This window comes from Tachypleus tridentatus, chromosome 1, assembly GCF_004210375.1.
Source record: "Tachypleus tridentatus isolate NWPU-2018 chromosome 1, ASM421037v1, whole genome shotgun sequence".
Classification (NCBI taxonomy): domain Eukaryota; kingdom Metazoa; phylum Arthropoda; class Merostomata; order Xiphosura; family Limulidae; genus Tachypleus; species Tachypleus tridentatus.
Genome location: NC_134825.1, coordinates 174,851,584 through 174,873,307, shown reverse-complemented (window position 1 = coordinate 174,873,307; position 21,724 = coordinate 174,851,584). Strand labels below are relative to the sequence as shown.

Here is a 21,724-nt window from a genome sequence, read left to right as displayed (position 1 = left end):
TATTTGTAACCTGATCTTATGAATGTTATATATTTATTTGTAACCTGATCTTATGAATGTTATATATTTATCTGTAACCTGATCTTATGAATAGTACATATTTATCTGTAACCTGATCTTATGAATAGTATATATTTATCTGTAACCTGATCTTATGAATAGTACATATTTATCTGTAACCTGATCTTATGAATAGTACATATTTATCTGTAACCTGATCTTACGAATAGTACATATTTATCTGTAACCTGATCTTATGAATATTATATATTTATCTGTAACCTGATCTTATGAATATTATATATTTATCTCTAACCTAATCTTACACACAGTGTACAATTTAAATGTTCTGTTTCCTAAATAATGATTTTGATTTTTCTGGGCTGTCATAAAAGACACATATGAGCCATATAACAAATGGAAAATAGTTCATACGATTACAGAATTATATACAAGATTGTGATCTGATTATACATACAGTACAGTACAAGTTCTTCACAACTATCTATTCAAGAGAAATAAATATTCAACTGTTGACTTGTCAAAGTTCAAAGTTTGATACATTCAAACACTGCATGTTGTTCCGTGCTGGAAAAGAAAAGAGAAAAGGTTCAGCAGTCTTTCATAAACCACAGTTAATATAACAGTGGAATTACATATTTTATGGCCTCACCTTCGAAGTAGATAGTGTCCATATCATTATCAGGTTGTGGAACAAAAGGCCCTTCCTTGACCAACAGATTTTCCCAGTCAGTCTCTTTAAACAATGGGAACGACTTTAAGTCTAAGAGATGAATAAAACAATGCAGTGAGGTAGAGGTTTCATAAATATATATGAAAGGAAAGACTAAGTAATGACAAACTAAATTAATTCACAATTCTTGAAGAGGAAAACTGTTAAAGAGAGCATTTTAACAAATTATAGTTATCTATTGTTATACATAGAAAAACTAATAACAGGAAATATTACAAGCAAAAAATAAACTTACAACAGAAGTAAAATCATGTTTTGTGTTTACTGAGAAAGTTATGGGACTGAATGAGTGAAAAATATCGATAACAACAGTTTCTGATTTTAATAATTAAAACATTTCAACCCATCATACTGAGTTATCAACTTCATACTGTGAGAGCGTACCTACTGTTTAGCTGCTATTATTATATTTTTGAAATAAGTAATCTGTTTTATGTATTTATTACTTATTTAAACAAGTCTGGCACTGTTTAAGGAGTTCATGAAAACAAACGTCACCATGTGTAAAAATAATTTTATAAACACATACGACGTCTGAAGGTAATTATTCTGGTACCTCTCTGCCAAACTAATGAAAAAATTATTTACAACATACCAACCTTTAACTACACCTCAAAATTTAGAAAGCGTATCTGACGATTTTGGGAGACCATACAATGGCCCTGATAGTTGTGTACTACCACAACTATTGTAATATTTATAACTGTTTACCTAGATTAACATACCTAATATATCATAAACTGCTTTATAAAAATGTTTGGAAATAACAATAACATTGTTGGACTTTATGTTATTCTTGAGGTTACTTTCAAATTAGGTAGTTAGAAGGAAACAACATTTACTGAAGTAGAAAAAGAAAAAAACCTGGTGTTCAATACATTACTTTCAATAAATTAAACAGTTCGAAGATCTTAAGTGAAACATGTATAATATTTCTTTCACCAAACTAATATTACTAAAACATATAAAACATAACCTTATGTATGACACATTTTTACATGATGAAGTTCGTTGAAAACTTGAAAAATGTTTACCACAATTGTTCAAACAGTTACTTGATAGAGTTAGTACTAGAGTTACTATTATATGTTACACCAACACGAGGATATTGATGTCAACAGGATTAAAGCTACTTTTATGTGTTACATGTTACACCAAGATGCTATAGCTACTTTTGTGTGTTAAATTCAGTAAGATGACACTGATGTCAATATTTTAGTACTGGTGTTGTAGCTACTATTGTGTGGTAAGTGTTACAGTGTTATAAAAATCAAGTCAAATTTCCAATTAGGCATGAGATGTTTAGTGATAATTATGTGATAGACTTTATCTTCTTCAATGAACATCTATTACAGAAACAAAGGAGAAACATTCTGTTATCACGAGGACATGACATACGAAGAGAGCTATGGACCAAATGATGGCATGGAACACGAAGAGAGGTATGGACCAAATGATGGCATGGAATACCAAGAGAGGCATGGACCAAATGATGGTATGGAACACGACACACGAAGAGAGCTATGGACCAAACGATAGTATGGGACACGACACACGAAGAGAGCTATGGACCAAACGATAGTATGGGACACGACACATGAAGAGAGGTATGGACCAAATGATGGCATGGAACACGAAGAGAGGTATGGACCAAATGATGGTATGGAACATGACACACAAAGAGAGGTATGGACCAAATGATGGTATGGAACACGACACACAAAGAGAGGTATGGACCAAATGATGGTATGGAACACGACACACGAAGAGAGCTATGGACCAAACGATAGTATGGGACACGACACACACCTAAGAGAGCTATGGACCAAACGATAGTATGGGACCACGACACCTAAGAGAGCTATGGACCAAACGATAGTATGGGACACGCACACATGAAGAGAGGTATGGACCAAATGATGGCATGGAACACCTAAGAGAGGTATGGACCAAATGATGGTATGGAACATGACACACAAAGAGAGGTATGGACCAAATGATGGTATGGAACATGACACACAAAGAGAGGTATGGACCAAATGATGGTATGGAACACGACACACGAAGAGAGCTATGGACCAAATGATAGTATGGGACACAACACATGAAGAGAGGTATGGACCAAATGATGGTATGGAACACAACACACGAAGAGAGGTATGGACCAAATGATGGTATGGAACATGACACACGAAGAGAGGTATGGACCAAATGATGGTATGGAACACAACACACGAAGAGAGGTATGGACCAAATGATGGTATGGAACATGACACACCAAGAGAGGTATGGACCAAATGATGGTATGGAACACAACACACGAAGAGAGGTATGGACCAAATGATGGTATGGAACATGACACACCAAGAGAGGTATGGACCAAATGATGGTATGGAACATGACACACGAAGAGAGGTATGGATCAAATGATAGTATGGAACATGACACACGAAGAGGGGTATGGATCAAATGATGGTATGGAACACAACACACGAAGAGAGGTATGCACCAAATGATGGTATGGAACATGACACACCAAGAGAGGTATGCACCAAATGATAGTATGGAACATGACACATGAAGAGAGGTATGGACCAAATGATAGTATGGAACATGACACACGAAGAGAGGTATGGACCAAATGATGGTATGGAACATGACACACCAAGAGAGGTATGCACCAAATGATAGTATGGAACATGACACACGAAGAGAGGTATGGACCAAATGATGGTATGGAACACAACACACGAAGAGAGGTATGCACCAAATGATGGTATGGAACATGACACACCAAGAGAGGTATGCACCAAATGATAGTATGGAACATGACACATGAAGAGAGGTATGGACCAAATGATAGTATGGAACATGACACACGAAGAGAGGTATGGACCAAATGATGGTATGGAACATGACACACCAAGAGAGGTATGGACCAAATGATGGTATGGAACATGACACACAAAGAGAGGTATGGACCAAATGATGGTATGAAACACGACACACGAAGAGAGGTATGGACCAAATGATGGTATGGAACATGACACACAAAGAGAGGTATGGACCAAATGATGGTATGAAACACGACACACGAAGAGAGGTATGGACCAAATGATGGTATGGAACACAAAGAGAGGTATGGACCAAATGATAGTATGGCATACAATACATAATGAGAGGTATGGACCAAATGATAGTATGGCATACAATACATAATGAGAGGTGTGGATGAAATGATAGTATGGCATACAATACATAATGAGAGGTATGGACCAAATGATAGTATGGCATACAATACATAATGAGAGGTATGGACCAAATGATAGTATGGCATACAATACATAATGAGAGGTATGGACCAAATGATAGTATGGCACACAATACATAATGAGAGGTGTGGATGAAATGATAGTATGGCATACAATACATAATGAGAGGTATGGATCAAACATTAATTCTGACAGATCTTTACAAGCTACTTGCCAGCAGCACTGGGTCTTTTCACAGGATCCAGAGTTAGAAGTTTATTGACAGCAAGCTGAGCATCCTCTGACAATGCTTCCTCATCTTCTGGCCAGGGGATGTCTGGAATGAACACAAATTAATCTTCTAAACTTTAGGAAATGGATGTTTAGAACACTCCTAACAGCTGCATTATATTTTTTCCTCTCTATTGTAATAGGTTTTTTCATAAAACATGTATCTGTGGTATGTATTACATTTTAATAGGATGGTTTTTATTATCATAAACATCTTACCCAGTGAACTACACTTTTTTATATTTAAAGTATTAAATAAATAAATTATTAACCATTATTCACTCATTCTTATAAGAAGTCCAAATTGCTTTCTTATCAACTCTGGCTTAAATCAATACTATAATGAAACTCTTGCTTTTATGATACTGGAAAAACTATTGTATTACACGATATGTAACCTCCAACTTTTCAAAATTTTTATCTTATATGCATGTAGGATTGAGATAGGGGTCACAATTTTGCTGTTTTGCTTCTGTTTACTGTCATGAAGTTCATTTTTCTCTATCCTCAGAGTGCAGAAGGGACGTCATGAATCCATCATACTCACGCTGTAATGGAGCTCTTGCTTATGTGTATGATATTTGAAAAATATTTTTTTTATTACATAACATTCCTATTTTTCCTCAATTTCCCATCATGGAAAACTTTATTTTTTTCCATTCTCAGGGTACAGATATGACATCATGAATACATTGCACGTGGATATGATGCACTGGTGCAATGGGTAATTGGCTAATATAAATAATTACACTGGTTTATACATTCTTTACTTAGAATTATCCACTGTACTTTTGCTTCCACAGAAAATAAAACTGAACTAAAGGAACAAATTATTGACAGCATATGCCTTTCAAATGAAAATGTAGCTAAAAATATCATGAACATAGAAAATTCAAACTGAAGATTTAATGCATTCTAATAATTACAGGATTTAATTTTTTTGTACATTTGTTAATTTGGAAATATTTATTCTAATGTATGAATCTGACTGTAAATTGATTTTGTTTTCTATAAATACCCAATACTTAAAACATGTTTTGACTGCAGCTGAGTAGAGTCAAGTAAAAAACAAACTGACAACAAGTTTTCTCACTCCTCCCTTTTTCTGGTATAACAGAACAACTGTCTACCATGAGTAGAGTCAAGTAAAAAACAAACTGACAACAAGTTTTCTCACCCCTCCCTTTTTCTGGTATAACAGAACAACTGTCTACCATGAGTAGAGTCAAGTAAAAAACAAACTGACAACAAGTTTTCTCACCCCTCCCTTTTTCTGGTATAACAGAACAACTGTCTACCATGAGTAGAGTCAAGTAAAAAACAAACTAACAACAAGTTTTCTCACCCCTCCCTTTTTCTGGTATAACAAAACAACTGTCTACCATGAATAGAGTCAAGTAAAAAACAAACTGACAACAAGTTTTCTCACCCCTCCCTTTTTCTGGTATAACAGAACAACTGTCTACCATGAGTAGAGTCAAGTAAAAACAAACTGACAACAAGTTTTCTCACCCCTCCCTTTTTTCTGGTATAACAGAACAACTGTCTACCATGAGTAGAGTCAAGTAAAAAACAAACTGACAACAAGTTTTCTCACCCCTCCCTTTTTCTGGTATAACAGAACAACTGTCCACCATGAGTAGAGTCAAGTAAAAAACAAACTGACAAGTTTTCTCACCCCTCCCTTTTTCTGGTATAACAGAACAACTGTCCACCATGAGTAGAGTCAAGTAAAAAACAAACTGACAAGTTTTCTCACCCCTCCCTTTTTCTGGTATAACAGAACAACTGTCTACCGTGGATAATTTTTGCAGAATTGAAAAGTATGATCTGGCAAAGGAAGATAATTAATTTTATTTGAAATGTTTGAAACAATATTTCAAAACAAATAACACTGATGAAGAAAAACATGGTATATTTTTAAGTTTTATTGCTGCCAAAACATAGGCACTATTGAAAACGTTTTCATTGTCAGCACATTGTCAGTTTGATGCACATTACTTTACATCTTATGTATAGAGTTCGAAGCGAGTTACTTTATTTCTGGTGGATACAGTTCGGAGCGAGTTACTTTATTTCTGGTGGATACAGTTCGATGCGAGCTACTTTATTTCTGGTGGATACAGTTCGATGCGAGTTACTTTATTTCTGGTGGATACAGTTCGATGCGAGTTACTTTATTTCTGGTGGATACAGTTCGATGCGAGTTACTTTATTTTTGGTGGATACAGTTCGATGCGAGTTACTTTATTTCTGGTGGATACAGTTCGATGCGAGTTACTTTATTTCTGGTGGATACAGTTCGATGCGAGTTACTTTATTTCTGGTGGATACAGTTTGATGTGAGTTACTTTATTTCTGGTGGATACAGTTCGATGTGAGTTACTTTATTTCTGGTGGATACAGTTCGATGCGAGTTACTTTATTTCTGGTGGATACAGTTCAATGCGAGTTACTTTATTTCTGGTGGATACAGTTCGATGCACGTTTTCTCACTTTTTCTATCAATAACAAAACTTTTCTTGAAGAAGTTAATTTTTAATTAGAGAATGTGAAATTAGACAGTTATCTTAAATGATTAAAAAAAACATTCTTTTGGATGCATGTTCCAAACCTTAATGTTTTGTGGACTTCCTTCTTTAACTCCTAGGAGTAACTACTCTTGGGCCTTCTAGTTTTAAGTAATTCACAGTTTTTAGCAAAAACAAAACAGTTGTGATCCAGTAGTGAAATACACTAAGATATGGTCTCTTATACCATTAGAGTTCTTATGTTAAAAACAAAAAGGTAAAGAAATATTAACATAAGTTTCACTTTTATTTAAGCCTTTGCAAAAAACATATATCCAAATCAAATGGAATAGCATAAAAATATCAGCTGGAAGCTAATGAATACAGAAACTAATGGAAAAAAATAACTTACAGTTTTAGAAAGTTGTACTGATGTACAATAAACACTTTTTATAAACTTTAAATTTTTTTTAAATATCTGACCTCTGTTCAGTATGTTATTAAATACAGCCTCAGGGGTCTGGTCATTGAAGGGGGGAACACCAGTAAGAAATTCAAACAAACACACACCCAGAGCCCACCAATCGACTGGAAAACCTGTGAGGAAAGAAAAACAAATTGTAGTTAAATTTTTAAGTTTTCTGGTTCTAATTAAACTTTTTCCACAATATTCATATGCTTCACCTGGTGAGTTTATCATTAACTTAAATGTTTAAATATTTCTATCACTTGTTTATTCTTTTTTTCATAAGTAAATTTTGTGTAATGCATGCTACATAACTTCATCAACCAGAAGTTAATGTCTTCCTTATCTGATAACGTATTTCACGTGGATACTCACCTCTGCAGAACCCCATAAAACATCTTGAACAGAGATCCCATCCCCACAAGAGACAAGGTAACAGTGTTACAAGCCTGTAATCTAATCATCTTTAGACTACTCCACCAGTAGAAGACTGATACATCGTACATTCCAAGTCATCCCTGCTAGAAGTAGCAAGTGAACAAAGGCTTAATCTTCAAGAGGCAAACTAAACAGACTGGAAATGGTGAGAAACCTCTCTGCCCCATTATCCTATTATCACAAATATCTTTTTGGTAAGAAAGATGTTAACTGCAAAAATAATACTGCCTTTCATTTCATTCTCTCTTCCAACTGTTGTGCAGACGACAATGGTAGTTAAACCAACACATGATGAAAAGGCTCAGCTGAAGTAATAAAAGCAGGAGGTCGGAAATCCTGGATCTGAGTGTATTTATGGTTTTTTTTATAGCAAAGCCACTCTAGGCCATCTGCTGTGTCCATCAAGGAGAATCAAACCCCTGATTTGTAAATCCGTAGACTTACTGCTGTCCTAGCAAGGGACCCTAGATATGATATCAGAATGGAACCAACAATGGTAGTAATATCACTGATTGTGAGATCACATGAATGTGTTCAAGTGAAAAAAATGTTAAAAACCTTGAGACATGTCAGAAATATAACATAAATGATCCATTAGTACACAAAACTTATGTTGTGGTGGTCCACTTTTGTACATAGAAAACAGTCTTCTTATTTTTTGTTTTCTTGTTATCAGTTAAAACGGAAAACAGGCCAGGGTTGGAGCCTGTGAATAGGCCTAATGATAACTTCAGGTGAGACATGTTTCAAAAGTAGAAATTGTATTGAAGGATAATTTCAATGAAAGTTCTAACTGTAAAGTTTAGAATTTAGTGTATTTCTTTTATACATTAAGAAAAGAAAAAATAACATGACAAAGTAACAATAGATTAAAACAATAATTGTAGAAATGGTGGTAAATTAAAAACAGAGGAACCAATATCAAATGGAGAACAAGTTTGTATTCACATGATTGTGCTCAAGGGAATTACTGTGTATCATTTACATTACAAGTTGGTGGAAGCTTTGTGTCAGTGAGGGAAGAGACTCTTACGGTCATGTGAAGATGTGAGTAGCATTCCAAATTAACTTACTGTGTTCTTTGTGTAACAATAGTTCTGGAGCAAGATAATCTGGAGTGCCAAGTATACGGCACTCACTAGATGGAGCTGGTCCTCTTCTTACACTCTTTGGTGTTCTGAAAGGAGTCTGGGTTAACATCGTAGGAGTACAGGTTGCTGCACTAGGTATCTGCAAAACACACAATTAATGGTTTTATCATGAAATGCAATATCAAACAAGTTTCAATACTAAAGCTAATACCAGACATCCAAGCACAAGTATTCTAATATCTCATTACAATGCATAAAAAATAATAATCTGTATCCTTCATAGTATCATAATAACATTCTTAAATAGAATAATACAGAAATGACTAAAACAAAAGCTCTGAAAAGAATATATTGTATACACTTTAATAATTACCTCAGATACAACAGAACTAATAAATTATCATTTTACAGCTTAACTTGTGTATAGAACTAACAAAGTTATTGTTTCACCTTATTTGCTCTTGTACTTCATTATATAATTTTAAAAAAATTATTCTTTTAAACGTCAACACTGTTATCAAAACTGCCAAGTCTAAAATTCTAGCTTTGAAACTGAAATGCTAAAACTCATGATTGAAAGTAAAGAATGTTTAATGACATGCCAATCATGTTATCTTCCACATCGAGTGCCAATGAGGCTTTTCACCCAATACCATCAGGGCTCTTCAGACCAACTGAGATATAATACATACAGTACTGGTTTCAATGCTAGTTATATTAGCAAATTACTTAACTGTTACAGTGTTAACTGACATAATACTGATTTAGATGCTAGTTATATTAGCAAATTACTTAACTGTTACAGTGTTAACTGACATAATACTGATTTAGATTTTAGTTATATTAGCAAATTACTTAACTGTTACAGTGTTAACTGACATAGTACTGATTTAGATGCTAGTTATATTAGCAAATTACTTAACAACTGTTACAGTGTTAACTGACATAGTACTGATTTAGATGTTAGTTATATTAGCAAATTACTTAACAACTTTTACAGTGTTAACTGACATAGTACTGATTTAGATGTTAGTTATATTAGCAAATTACTTAACTGTTACAGTGTTAACTGACATAATACTGATTTAGATTTTAGTTATATTAGCAAATTACTTAACTGTTACAGTGTTAACTGACATAGTACTGATTTAGATGCTAGTTATATTAGCAAATTACTTAACAACTGTTACAGTGTTAACTGACATAGTACTGATTTAGATGTTAGTTATATTAGCAAATTACTTAACTGTTACAGTGTTAACTGACATAGTACTGATTTAGATTTTAGTTATATTAGCAAATTACTTAACTGTTACAGTGTTAACTGACATAGTACTGATTTAGATGCTAGTTATATTAGCAAATTACTTAACTGTTAGTGTTAACTGACATAGTACTGATTTAGATTTTAGTTATATTAGCAAATTACTTAACTGTTACAGTGTTAACTGACATAGTACTGATTTAGATGCTAGTTATATTAGCAAATTACTTAACAACTGTTACAGTGTTAACTGACATAGTACTGATTTAGATGTTAGTTATATTAGCAAATTACTTAACTGTTACAGTGTTAACTGACATAGTACTGATTTAGATTTTAGTTATATTAGCAAATTACTTAACTGTTACAGTGTTAACTGACATAGTACTGATTTAGATGCTAGTTATATTAGCAAATTACTTAACTGTTAGTGTTAACTGACATAGTACTGATTTAGATGCTGGTTATATTAGCAAATTACTTAACTGTTAGTGTTAACTGACATAGTACTGATTTAGATGCTAGTTATATTAGCAAATTACTTAACTGTTACAGTGTTAACTGACATAGTACTGATTTAGATGCTAGTTATATTAGCAAATTACTTAACTGTTACAGTGTTAACTGACATAGTACTGATTTAGATGCTAGTTATATTAGCAAATTACTTAACAACTGTTACAGTGTTAACTGACATAGTACTGATTTAGATGCTAGTTATATTAGCAAATTACTTAACTGTTACAGTGTTAACTGACATAGTACTGATTTAGATGCTAGTTATATTAGCAAATTACTTAACTGTTACAGTGTTAACTGACATAGTACTGATTTAGATGCTAGTTATATTAGCAAATTACTTAACTGTTACAGTGTTAACTGACATAGTACTGATTTAGATGCTAGTTATATTAGCAAATTACTTAACAACTGTTACAGTGCGAACTGGATTAAATTAGCAAAGTGTAGTTTCATCAGTTTTTAGTTATGAGATCCTACAAGGTCAACTTACAGATTTTGTTCTCCTTTGGAAAGGATGTGAAGGGGTAATCATGAGAGAGACGTGTTTTGTAGAATTGTTTCCTCCTACATAAGAACTCGCAGTAGAGGAATGGGAAATGTCCGATATCATTGACTTAACAGATGCAAACCTTGTGAATTTTGTGACTTGTGGAGCTTCAGAATTACTCGGTGTTTGTTCTGTTAAAGCAAAAGACACTGGTTTTTCTGAACCTTTGCTATGAAGAAGTTGTTCTTGTTTGTTTCCATCTTCATTTGATTTCTCTGAAAACGCAGTCTGACCTAATAAACAGTCAGACAAACAAGTTGGTTGTCTAAGCTCATTCGTGAAAGGGGATGATCCAAACACACTATCCTCTGTGTCTATCGACATAACAGTACAAGAACGATTAGGGCTGCTAAATCGCATCTTTTTTGATGTCTTTTGAATCCCCAAAGCTGACAGTTCTGCTGTTAATCCTGTAGAAAATTGGTCACCTTCAGTCTCTCCGGGGCTGGGCGAGTCTGAATGGTTTCGTTTTACACTGTGTGAAATAGGTCTTTTGAAGACAGTAGCTTCATCAGTTTGAGAACTAAATTGAAGCACTCTTTTCTCACTACTGTTTGGACTGTCTTCAATGTCTTTGGAAGAACTAATACCTCTCAAACCTCTCAAGTTTCTGGCAGAGTTGGAGTTACGAAGTGTTACCCGAGGCCGTCCACCAACTGGAGTAATTTTTGCCTGGGAGCATTTAAAATTACCTTTTGTTGTAGGCTTGATATGGAGATTTGCTGGTGTCCTTGGTTCTTTAGGGGTAGACACTGTAGTAGATGGAGAGGGAAGGAACAAGAAGAGGAAGATGATGAGAAAAAATCAACATAAACGTTCAAGATATTTTTAATAATTAGATTTAATTTTGAGATTATTTACTAAACTGAAAACACCTATTGTCTTTGATTTGCTAATTTCCTATTGTTTAATTTATAAAATAAGTCACACCTTTCATAGCCTCTGTTATGGAAGATGATTTTCCCTCCTTTTGTGGGCTTATTTTTGATTCTTTTACCTCATATGTTTTGGAAATACCAGAAGGGCTTATGTTGTTTGGCTTTTTAGGATCATCTCTTTGCTTGTAAGGAAAGTAAGGGCTCTCACCGTCAGATAAAAGAGTTGGTCGTCTAAAAGAAGGAGTTGTATTCTAGGAGGAAAAAACCCATCATAATAATTTAGTTTTCATTTCATGTATAATGAATTTACGATTGAAACTACATTATCAGTTTTAATTGTGTAAGCATAAGATATTTTGTGTTTACAGTATCATTAAGAAATAATCAGTTTCTGTTGAGATTAAAGCAACTGACAGAAGCTTGAAACTAGAGCATCATGTGATTATGAAGAAAGAAAAAACCTAATAAATATTTAACAAAACTTAAAAATAAGACAGAAGAGGAGGCCCTTATTAAATTATTTGATTAATATAATAACGTATGTATCAAAACCAATGATGACTCCAAAAGGAGATTAATAGGTCAAAATAATGCCCATCTATTCTTCTTACTGATGGTGATCTATTAAGTCTGAAACAAACAGTATTCAACAAGTTGCAATATTAATCCTTAATACAGGAAATTCAATGAACAAGAAGGTGTTTCTTGTACAAAAGCAGGTAAGGAATGCTCAGGGAAGAATGAAAAACTTACAAATGCTAGTGATGACGTTAAAGACAGGATCTGTCCTGGAGTTCTGGTGTTGAGGAAAGGGGAGCCGAAATGGTTCAGGCACGAAGGGGTTCCCAACACGTCAGCTAACTCTATCTCTGTTATATAAAACATCTGATGAACATTAGCAAAACTAAAGTGTAACTACCTTAAAACACCCTTTAGTTTTTAATACTGTAATGAATCACAAATGTCATCGGTCTTTCAGAAAGAACAACTTTATGCTCAAATCTACAAAATTAAGGCTATATTCTAAAGTGTCAATTAAAACACTGTTTTTAATGTAAAGAACCCAACATGAGAGTCCTGACTGCCTTTTTCCAAAAACTCTCTAAGAATCATAATATATTTCAAGAAAAGTAATGGATATCAGTTTAAAACTACATCTAAGTGTCACTCTTAATCATATGTAAATGTTGAGACATGAATAAATATTTGGCTACCTATGAAACTTAAAACATTGTATATTTTTGAGAATTTAAATGACAATTAAATACTAAGGTTAAAAAATTAAGATGTAAAGAATTATTACAAACAATTATTACTTAACTGAATAATTTTTCTTTCTATGTTGATACAGTTAGGAAAATTAAATATTGTTTTCATTACTTCCAATATCACAAAATGTCATTAAAATAAAGAATATCAATAAGTGTTAATACCCATACCAGCTGTTCTGAGATACTTATCAATAAGTGTTAATACCCGCACCAGCTGTTCTGAGATACTTATCAATAAGTGTTAATACCCGCACCAGCTGTTCTGAGATACTTATCAATAAGTGTTAATACCGCACCAGCTGTTCTGAGATACTTATCAATAAGTGTTAATACCCGCACCAGCTGTTCTGAGATACTTATCAATAAGTGTTAATACCGCACCAGCTGTTCTGAGATACTTATCAATAAGTGTTAATACCCGCACCAGCTGTTCTGAGATACTTATCAATAAGTGTTAATACCGCACCAGCTGTTCTGAGATACTTATCAATAAGTGTTAATACCGCACCAGCTGTTCTGAGATACTTATCAATAAGTGTTAATACCCGCACCAGCTGTTCTGAGATACTTATCAATAAGTGTTAATACCCGCACCAGCTGTTCTGAGATACTTATCAATAAGTGTTAATACCCGCACCAGCTGTTCTGAGATACTTATCAATAAGTGTTAATACCGCACCAGCTGTTCTGAGATACTTATCAATAAGTGTTAATACCCGCACCAGCTGTTCTGAGATACTTATCAATAAGTGTTAATACCCGCACCAGCTGTTCTGAGATACTTATCAATAAGTGTTAATACCCATACCAGCTGTTCTGAGATACTTATCAATAAGTGTTAATACCCGCACCAGCTGTTCTGAGATACTTATCAATAAGTGTTAATACCTGCACCAGCTGTTCTGAGATACTTATCAATAAGTGTTAATACCCGCACCAGCTGTTCTGAGATACTTATCAATAAGTGTTAATACCCATACCAGTTGTTCTGAGATACTTATCAATAAGTGTTAATACCCATACCAGCTGTTCTGAGATACTTATCAATAAGTGTTAATACCTGCACCAGGTGTTCTGAGATAGTTATCAATAAGTGTTAATACCCGCACCAGCTGTTCTGAGATACTTATCAATAAGTGTTAATACCCATACCAGCTGTTCTGAGATACTTATCAATAAGTGTTAATACCTGCACCAGCTGTTCTGAGATACTTATCAATAAGTGTTAATACCCACACCAGCTGTTCTGAGATACTTATCAATAAGTGTTAATACCGCACCAGCTGTTCTGAGATACTTATCAATAAGTGTTAATACCCGCACCAGCTGTTCTGAGATACTTATCAATAAGTGTTAATACCCGCACCAGCTGTTCTGAGATACTTATCAATAAGTGTTAATACCCATACCAGCTGTTCTGAGATACTTATCAATAAGTGTTAATACCCATACCAGCTGTTCTGAGATACTTATCAATAAGTGTTAATACCTGCACCAGCTGTTCTGAGATACTTATCAATAAGTGTTAATACTCATACCAGCTGTTCTGAGATACTTATCAATAAGTGTTAATACCCATACCAGCTGTTCTGAGATACTTATCAATAAGTGTTAATACCCGCACCAGCTGTTCTGAGATACTTATCAATAAGTGTTAATACCTGCACCAGCTGTTCTGAGATACTTATCAATAAGTGTTAATACCCGCACCAGCTGTTCTGAGATACTTATCAATAAGTGTTAATACCGCACCAGCTGTTCTGAGATACTTATCAATAAGTGTTAATACCGCACCAGCTGTTCTGAGATACTTATCAATAAGTGTTAATACCCATACCAGCTGTTCTGAGATACTTATCAATAAGTGTTAATACCTGCACCAGCTGTTCTGAGATACTTATCAATAAGTGTTAATACCCATACCAGCTGTTCTGAGATACTTATCAATAAGTGTTAATACCCGCACCAGCTGTTCTGAGATACTTATCAATAAGTGTTAATACCCATACCAGCTGTTCTGAGATACTTATCAATAAGTGTTAATACCCGCACCAGCTGTTCTGAGATACTTATCAATAAGTGTTAATACCCATACCAGCTGTTCTGAGATACATCTGAACTGTTTGTTTAAAAATAGCCTAGAAGCATTATACTGACACAGGCAAAAAGTTGTCAATGGGAAGTGAGGTTTGATTTCTAATACAAAGTTAAAACAATGGGTTTGCAATATTATGTTGACAAAGAATTTACACAGAAAACAATAATTTACACAGTGGAATTTACAACTGTTGCACCATTTTATGAAACAAAACAAAACAGTGCTACTCACAATTCTAAATTATACAAGTGAAATTTTCAGCAACTCTGATGTGTGAAACCAAGTAAGATATTAAGTGCTGTCCTCTGTATGTAAAATTAAACATTACAAGAAGAATATCATGGTCTCTTAGGCAGTTTGATCTGATTTTCAGATGCTTATAACATGGACAGAATTCAACATATTTTAGACAGTCATAGCCTGAACAGAATTCAACATATTATAGAGAGTCACAGCCTGAACAGAATTCAATGTACTTACGTTTCTTAATAGTTATCTTTGACAAACCAAAGTCAGTGAGTTTGATGTGACCTTTACTAGAAATCAACATATTGTCAGGCTTCAAGTCTCTGTTATGAAATAAAAAAACTCATAAAACAGAACACACAACTGATTAATATACTATCCAATGCTCTGCTGGTATTTAGATAGTGGAAAGTTCATATCTCATGTGACTACCATTAAACACCATCATACAGTGACAGTACAGAAAGTTAAACTAATAACAAGGAAACATGAATTCCAAAAATTATGTTTTTTAAATCAATTTTTAAATTTCCTGGACAAGAGGTGATATACTTTGTGAATTACTGAATCTGAATGGGAAAAACGAACATGGTGTTATGATCATACAAAACAAAACAGCTTAACATGGTGTTATGATCATACAAAACAAAACAGCTTAACATGGTGTTATGATCATACAAAACAAAACAACTTAACATGGTGTTATGATCATACAAAACAAAACAGCTTAACCTGGTGTTATGATCATACAAAACAAAACAGCTTAACATGGTGTTATGATCATACAAAACAAAACAGGTTAATTTGTCTTTTTATTATAATTCTGTATTTAGGTCATTGCCTACCTGTGGACTATGTTGTGCCGATGTAAGTACTCTAGTGCCATGGAAACTTCTGCAATGTAGAGTACAGCCATATCCTCATCAAAGTATCCATACATATGAAGTAAAGACTTTGCATCTCCTCCAATCATATATTCCATTATCTAGATCATGTGAAGACAATAAAACTGCATATTTTAGTCACCAAACGTAGAGAATCAAAATCATATAATCTGGACCAAAAATTTGTTTTCATGTAAATGTACAAATATTTAATAAACATCTGCTGTATCTTTCTTTTTAAAATAATTAGATTTACCTTTGAATTTTGAGGTCACTTTATAGAACTACATAAAAACAATTTGGAAACATTATGATTGGTAATACATCGACTTTTCAAGAAATGAAATTAAAAGTTAATCTAAACAGCCTTAAACCTCTCTTTATAAAGATGTGTACTGATAACATTTTGACAAAGTCTTATTGTTTTACAACATTTACTGTTCCAACAACATATAATGTTACTGCATAAAGCTTTGTCCCCAATTAGTTATATTAGTGGGTTTGATGTTGAAGTCCATAAAGTTCCCACTCAGCTGTTTTCCTTAAATTCTGTTGTGTTTTTAATTGATTTTTGGAAAAAAATTAATTTTAAGGAATCCAGTAATTAAATAAATAGTTCAACAAAATGATACTATGTACCAAATACAATCAGTGAAAACATGTAATAAAAACTAAGGAGGTCACCTGCATGGTCTACAAGGTACTTGTAGCAGGACCACCAGGACTCTTAACAAAATTACATTTGCTAACTTTTCTTATTTTGTTTATTTCTTCCAAAAAAGCAGCAGTGTTCTACAATTTTAAAGACAAGTTTATTCTGTGCACTGGATACTCCGTTTCTTGTTTGTATTGCCTCTCCATTAATGGACAAGGTCATTTTGACCAATCTGGTAAACAATATATAGTTTACTATAATTATTATAATATAACTGGCTGCCTAACTAAGTTGTAAGTAATTAAAAATAATTCCCTTCGAATATTTGAGGTAGCATCTCAAGTAATTCAGTAAATTATTCTAAAGTATTTTTATTTATACAATATAACCTAACCATCCATTCCTGAATAACAATGTTCTATACAAAATTTTAAATGTTTTTAATGGTAGTGTGCAGAACAGAGAGGAATCAGACACACAATAACTATCTTTACACACTAGATAAAGGCAGTGCTTATTTACATGCATGTTACATTTTGATAGATTACTATCCCAGATGAAAATAATTATCATCCTTATCACAAGAGGGTGCTTTCTCTTGTGTAATTAGTAGGGGTGTTGATACATTATACAAGTATTGTATGATGAAGCTATATGATTATATCAATACACTACCTAATAAGTTATGTATTTTCATAAAATTCAGCAAGCTTTCAGTAAACATTACAAGTCTTTTGTACAGAAAAAAATTAGAATTTCTAATACAATATTTCTGCTAAAAATTAATGTTTTAATACATGGAGCCCAACCCAAGAATTTGAAAAAAACACTTTAGAGTGTGAAGTGCTTAAATAAGGTATTATTATTAATACAGGTAATAAACAACAGAAAAGGCTGTCAAACTTTATAACAAACCATTGTTAAATTATCTGTATCCAGACACATCGTGTCACAGTATCAATATCTAGATATGTACTGTATTGACTACTACGATAAGGTACAGTTACCCTATAATTAGTGAAAAGAAAAAAAAACGTTCTGGCAGTTCATACGCAATCCAAATTTTCTGCACTCATCTGGGCACTAAGATACGTACCAGGTAAATATTCTGTCTGGACTGCAATGAGTAGAAAATCTGCACAACAAAAGGGCTGTGGCTGAGAGCTAAGGCATCCCTCTCGGCTAGAACTTAAAATGGAAACTGGTTTTACCACTGGTAAATATGTTTTGAAATATTATTTAGTCTTAAACTAAAAACAAACTTTGTATGTACTAAACCTTGCTACTACATAAGTTATGATTTCAGTCATAGTATTAGAACAAAATAAAAGATTAAAAATATAGGATAAAAAAAGAAATTGGGAAAAGTCATACAAGGATCTGGCCTTCTTAAACTGTCAATACTTACACAAAAACATGATTTCATGGCATTCTATCTGAAGGATCTGTGTAATTATCTATGCACGATATCAGTGGTGTATGTAATGTTCTCAGCGACTACTTATGGTTATTCTGAACGTTTATGTGTATTGTCATCACCCAACAACCATTACTCAATAGATGTTCACACATGCTTCTTATGTTGACTAAAAAAAAAATCAACACGTCTTCCCACTTTAATATACAAATTCTTTTTATGCTGTTAACTACCAAAGCAGCCCACAGATCATATTGAGTAACTTTATGTATTTGTTTGTTACAACACTTAGTGTAACAAATATTGGTCGCATCTTCCCTCAAACATCTAGATGTAATTACTTCACTTACAACATAAAAATACACAGAGGGCCCTCAGCAATAACCAGTGAAATTAACTGTAACACAGTGAGTACTATTTATGTGAGTGAATATTTTTAGTAGGGCTACTGTAAGAATAAACTCATGGCTTCACTAGTAATGACACAACATAAAAACATAAAAATCCATTGTGCTCAAGTAATTCCTGCCACTAATTCTAGGGTTAACAGTTAGGACTTAATATAAATCTTTACAAGTTGGCTGTTAGAAGTCTTTTTGTTTTTCAAAACTGAGAAGGACAAGGTGAAACCCTTGAATGTAACATGTACATTTCTATTGTGAAATTAGATCAATTTTTAGAACAAAGTTTCTTACTCTGTTAACAAAAAATGGTGATTTGCTACTGAAAGCCTCAATTATTTTAATATTTTATCTTTACGAATACAATGTACTTTGTTTTACTCCTGTCCATTTTTTTGTTAAGCAAAAGGTTACACAATAGGTTATTTGAACTGTCTACCACGAGTACAAATATCTAGTTTTTACGATTATAAGCCTTCAGAGTTACTGCTGAGCCACTAGGGAAACTAACACTTGTCAACAGATGTATTTATGTACATGTTACTAGAAGAAATGTTTGTAGTACATAAGACTTTTCAACTCATTTCAGTCATCTTATTTAGGTGCACTAACAGCCCAAGAATCTCTGCTAATAACCTCACAAAACAAACTGCATACAGCTAATAGCATTCTTCCAAATGTTACTTCTCACATTATATAATCTCAATACAACAAAAATCTCAAAATAACTTAACTTTCTTTAAAATGATATTTCTGAGATTTTTAATACTAACTTAGTATTTGTATTTTTAATACAATACACTAACTTGTTTCTCGTTAGAAGTTTGTTTGTTTTTTTCATTAGAGAACACAGTTTAATGACAGTAATTGTGGTTAAAGTTTGGCAAATCATTTGGACAATGTAAAAAGCAAGTTAAGCGAGACTAAAAGAAATGGTTGATTACTGAGTTGGCTTATTATTTAGTATATCTGTTACTTCAGGTTACTTTTGTTAGATTGAGTTTGTTTTTCAACAGTGTACAAGAAGAAGAAACTGTTGCAGGTACAAAGAAAATTAATAAGTGGAATTGTTTATTAGTATTAGTGACTATTGTAAACTTAGGCCTATCAGTGAAAATTACTTAAGCTAACTTGTACAAGTAGTATTTGAAGAAATAAAATGCTTTTGTTCACATTAAGTAGACTGGACTTTATATTATGTTTGTTAAATATTCCCTAAGAACATGCACAACAGAAACCATTAAACACTGATGAAAAAAGTGGGATTATTTTGGTAGAAATAAAATAGAATCAAGATTAAGCTCCAAGATAACAACATGAGCTTGAAGGGAAATTGAAAATTTAAAGAAAATAATGAAACAGTGAAAACAAGATTAAGAAATGAATCAGAAAAATAAAATAATATTACCAAGAAAGTCAGAAAATTGCAAGAAGATCAATATGGAAGAAGATTAATACATCTAACTTGTTAGCACCAGTGTTTTACTACCTATAGCTCCAGGACCTTCCAAAACTACTCCAGCTGCAGCACTAATTAATTAAGGAATTCAAAACGTTAATTGAACATCACCTAATTGAGAACCAAGGAGATTATGATGGAAAGGTACCAAGGAAAATGTATCGGGTATTGTTTGAAATAACTTACAAGTTGTAAGGACGGAGCAGTTAACAAAAACTATTTATTCTGGAGTGAATTTAAAAACACTAGCTTCAACAATGTGAAACAATCTAAACTTCCAAACATGCACTAACAAAAATATTTGGAGTTCTATATCAGGAAGAAGGAAGTTTCTAAAATTTAGGAGTAGAGAGATGATAAGAACAGGTTTGGTCTGTTTTGAATTTTGTGCAAAGCTACACGAGGGCTATCTGTACGAGACATTCCTAATTTAGCAGTATAAGACAAGAGGGAAGGCAGCTAGTCATCATCATCCACCGCCAACTCTTGGGCTACTCTTTTACAAATAATGGTTTTGACCATCACATTATAACATCCCTATGGCTGAAAGGGCGGACATGTTTGGTGTGACAGGGATAAGATGTAGAAGGACTTGTCCAATTATCTTATTCAGAAGCTCCAAGTGAAATGATGGATTCATTTGCATGCAACCAATTCATGGATGTTACAGTGGATGACAATATGAAATTAAACTAAAGCAAAGTAGTAGAAATAAGATCTTTAAAAATATGTGTCCAATTGGCAACTTGAATCAAATAACGTTACAGATAAACAACTAAAATAAGAAGTTATGTGATCATCAAATCAAACAGCGTGGAAACAACTATTCATTTCAAACAGTGTGGAAACAACTATTCATTTCAAACAGTGTGGAAACAACTATTCATTCCAATAGGAGTCTATGATAGGATTAATTAGGTGTTATTATCTTCACTGAATAATCTAAAAAACCCACCCAACAACAGAGACTGCTTTAACTACATTTTATCCATCACTACAGAAGATCAAAACATTTTAAATTATAAAACTTCAACTTCAAAGAGCAATCATTTATTCAATATACAAATATCACAGTTGTTTAATTTTCACATTCATAATCACATAATTATGGACTGAAAGGATCTTAATCTTATAACTGATCAATCTCTTTAAACATCCAAACAGTGTGTTGTTACTAATGGCAGAGCAAATATGATTTTAGGTTGTTTCTATAGAAATATTGAAAATAAGTCTAAAGAGGTTATAATATCCTTATATAGCCATTGGTCAGACCACATCTGA

The 21,724-nt window shown here is 33.2% G+C and overlaps 1 protein-coding gene across 2 annotated transcripts in view; it reads right to left on the bottom strand.

The window, feature by feature from the left end:
• Positions 1-411: 411 nt before the first annotated feature.
• The window catches only part of LOC143230576 (serine/threonine-protein kinase greatwall-like), a 38,646-nt gene continuing 17,333 nt past the window's right edge, over positions 412-21,724 (bottom strand). For both annotated transcript variants that reach the window (XM_076464380.1, XM_076464389.1), the window contains 11 exons: positions 18,263-18,354; positions 16,473-16,612; positions 15,862-15,950; positions 12,766-12,881; positions 12,065-12,263; positions 11,078-11,886; positions 8,784-8,940; positions 7,290-7,403; positions 4,241-4,342; positions 674-784; positions 412-588 (listed from right to left, as the gene is read on the bottom strand). In XM_076464380.1, coding sequence (XP_076320495.1) covers positions 542-588; positions 674-784; positions 4,241-4,342; positions 7,290-7,403; positions 8,784-8,940; positions 11,078-11,886; positions 12,065-12,263; positions 12,766-12,881; positions 15,862-15,950; positions 16,473-16,612; positions 18,263-18,354 — 1,976 coding nt within the window. In that variant the 3' untranslated portion in view covers positions 412-541. The remainder of the gene's footprint in view (positions 589-673; positions 785-4,240; positions 4,343-7,289; positions 7,404-8,783; positions 8,941-11,077; positions 11,887-12,064; positions 12,264-12,765; positions 12,882-15,861; positions 15,951-16,472; positions 16,613-18,262; positions 18,355-21,724) is intronic.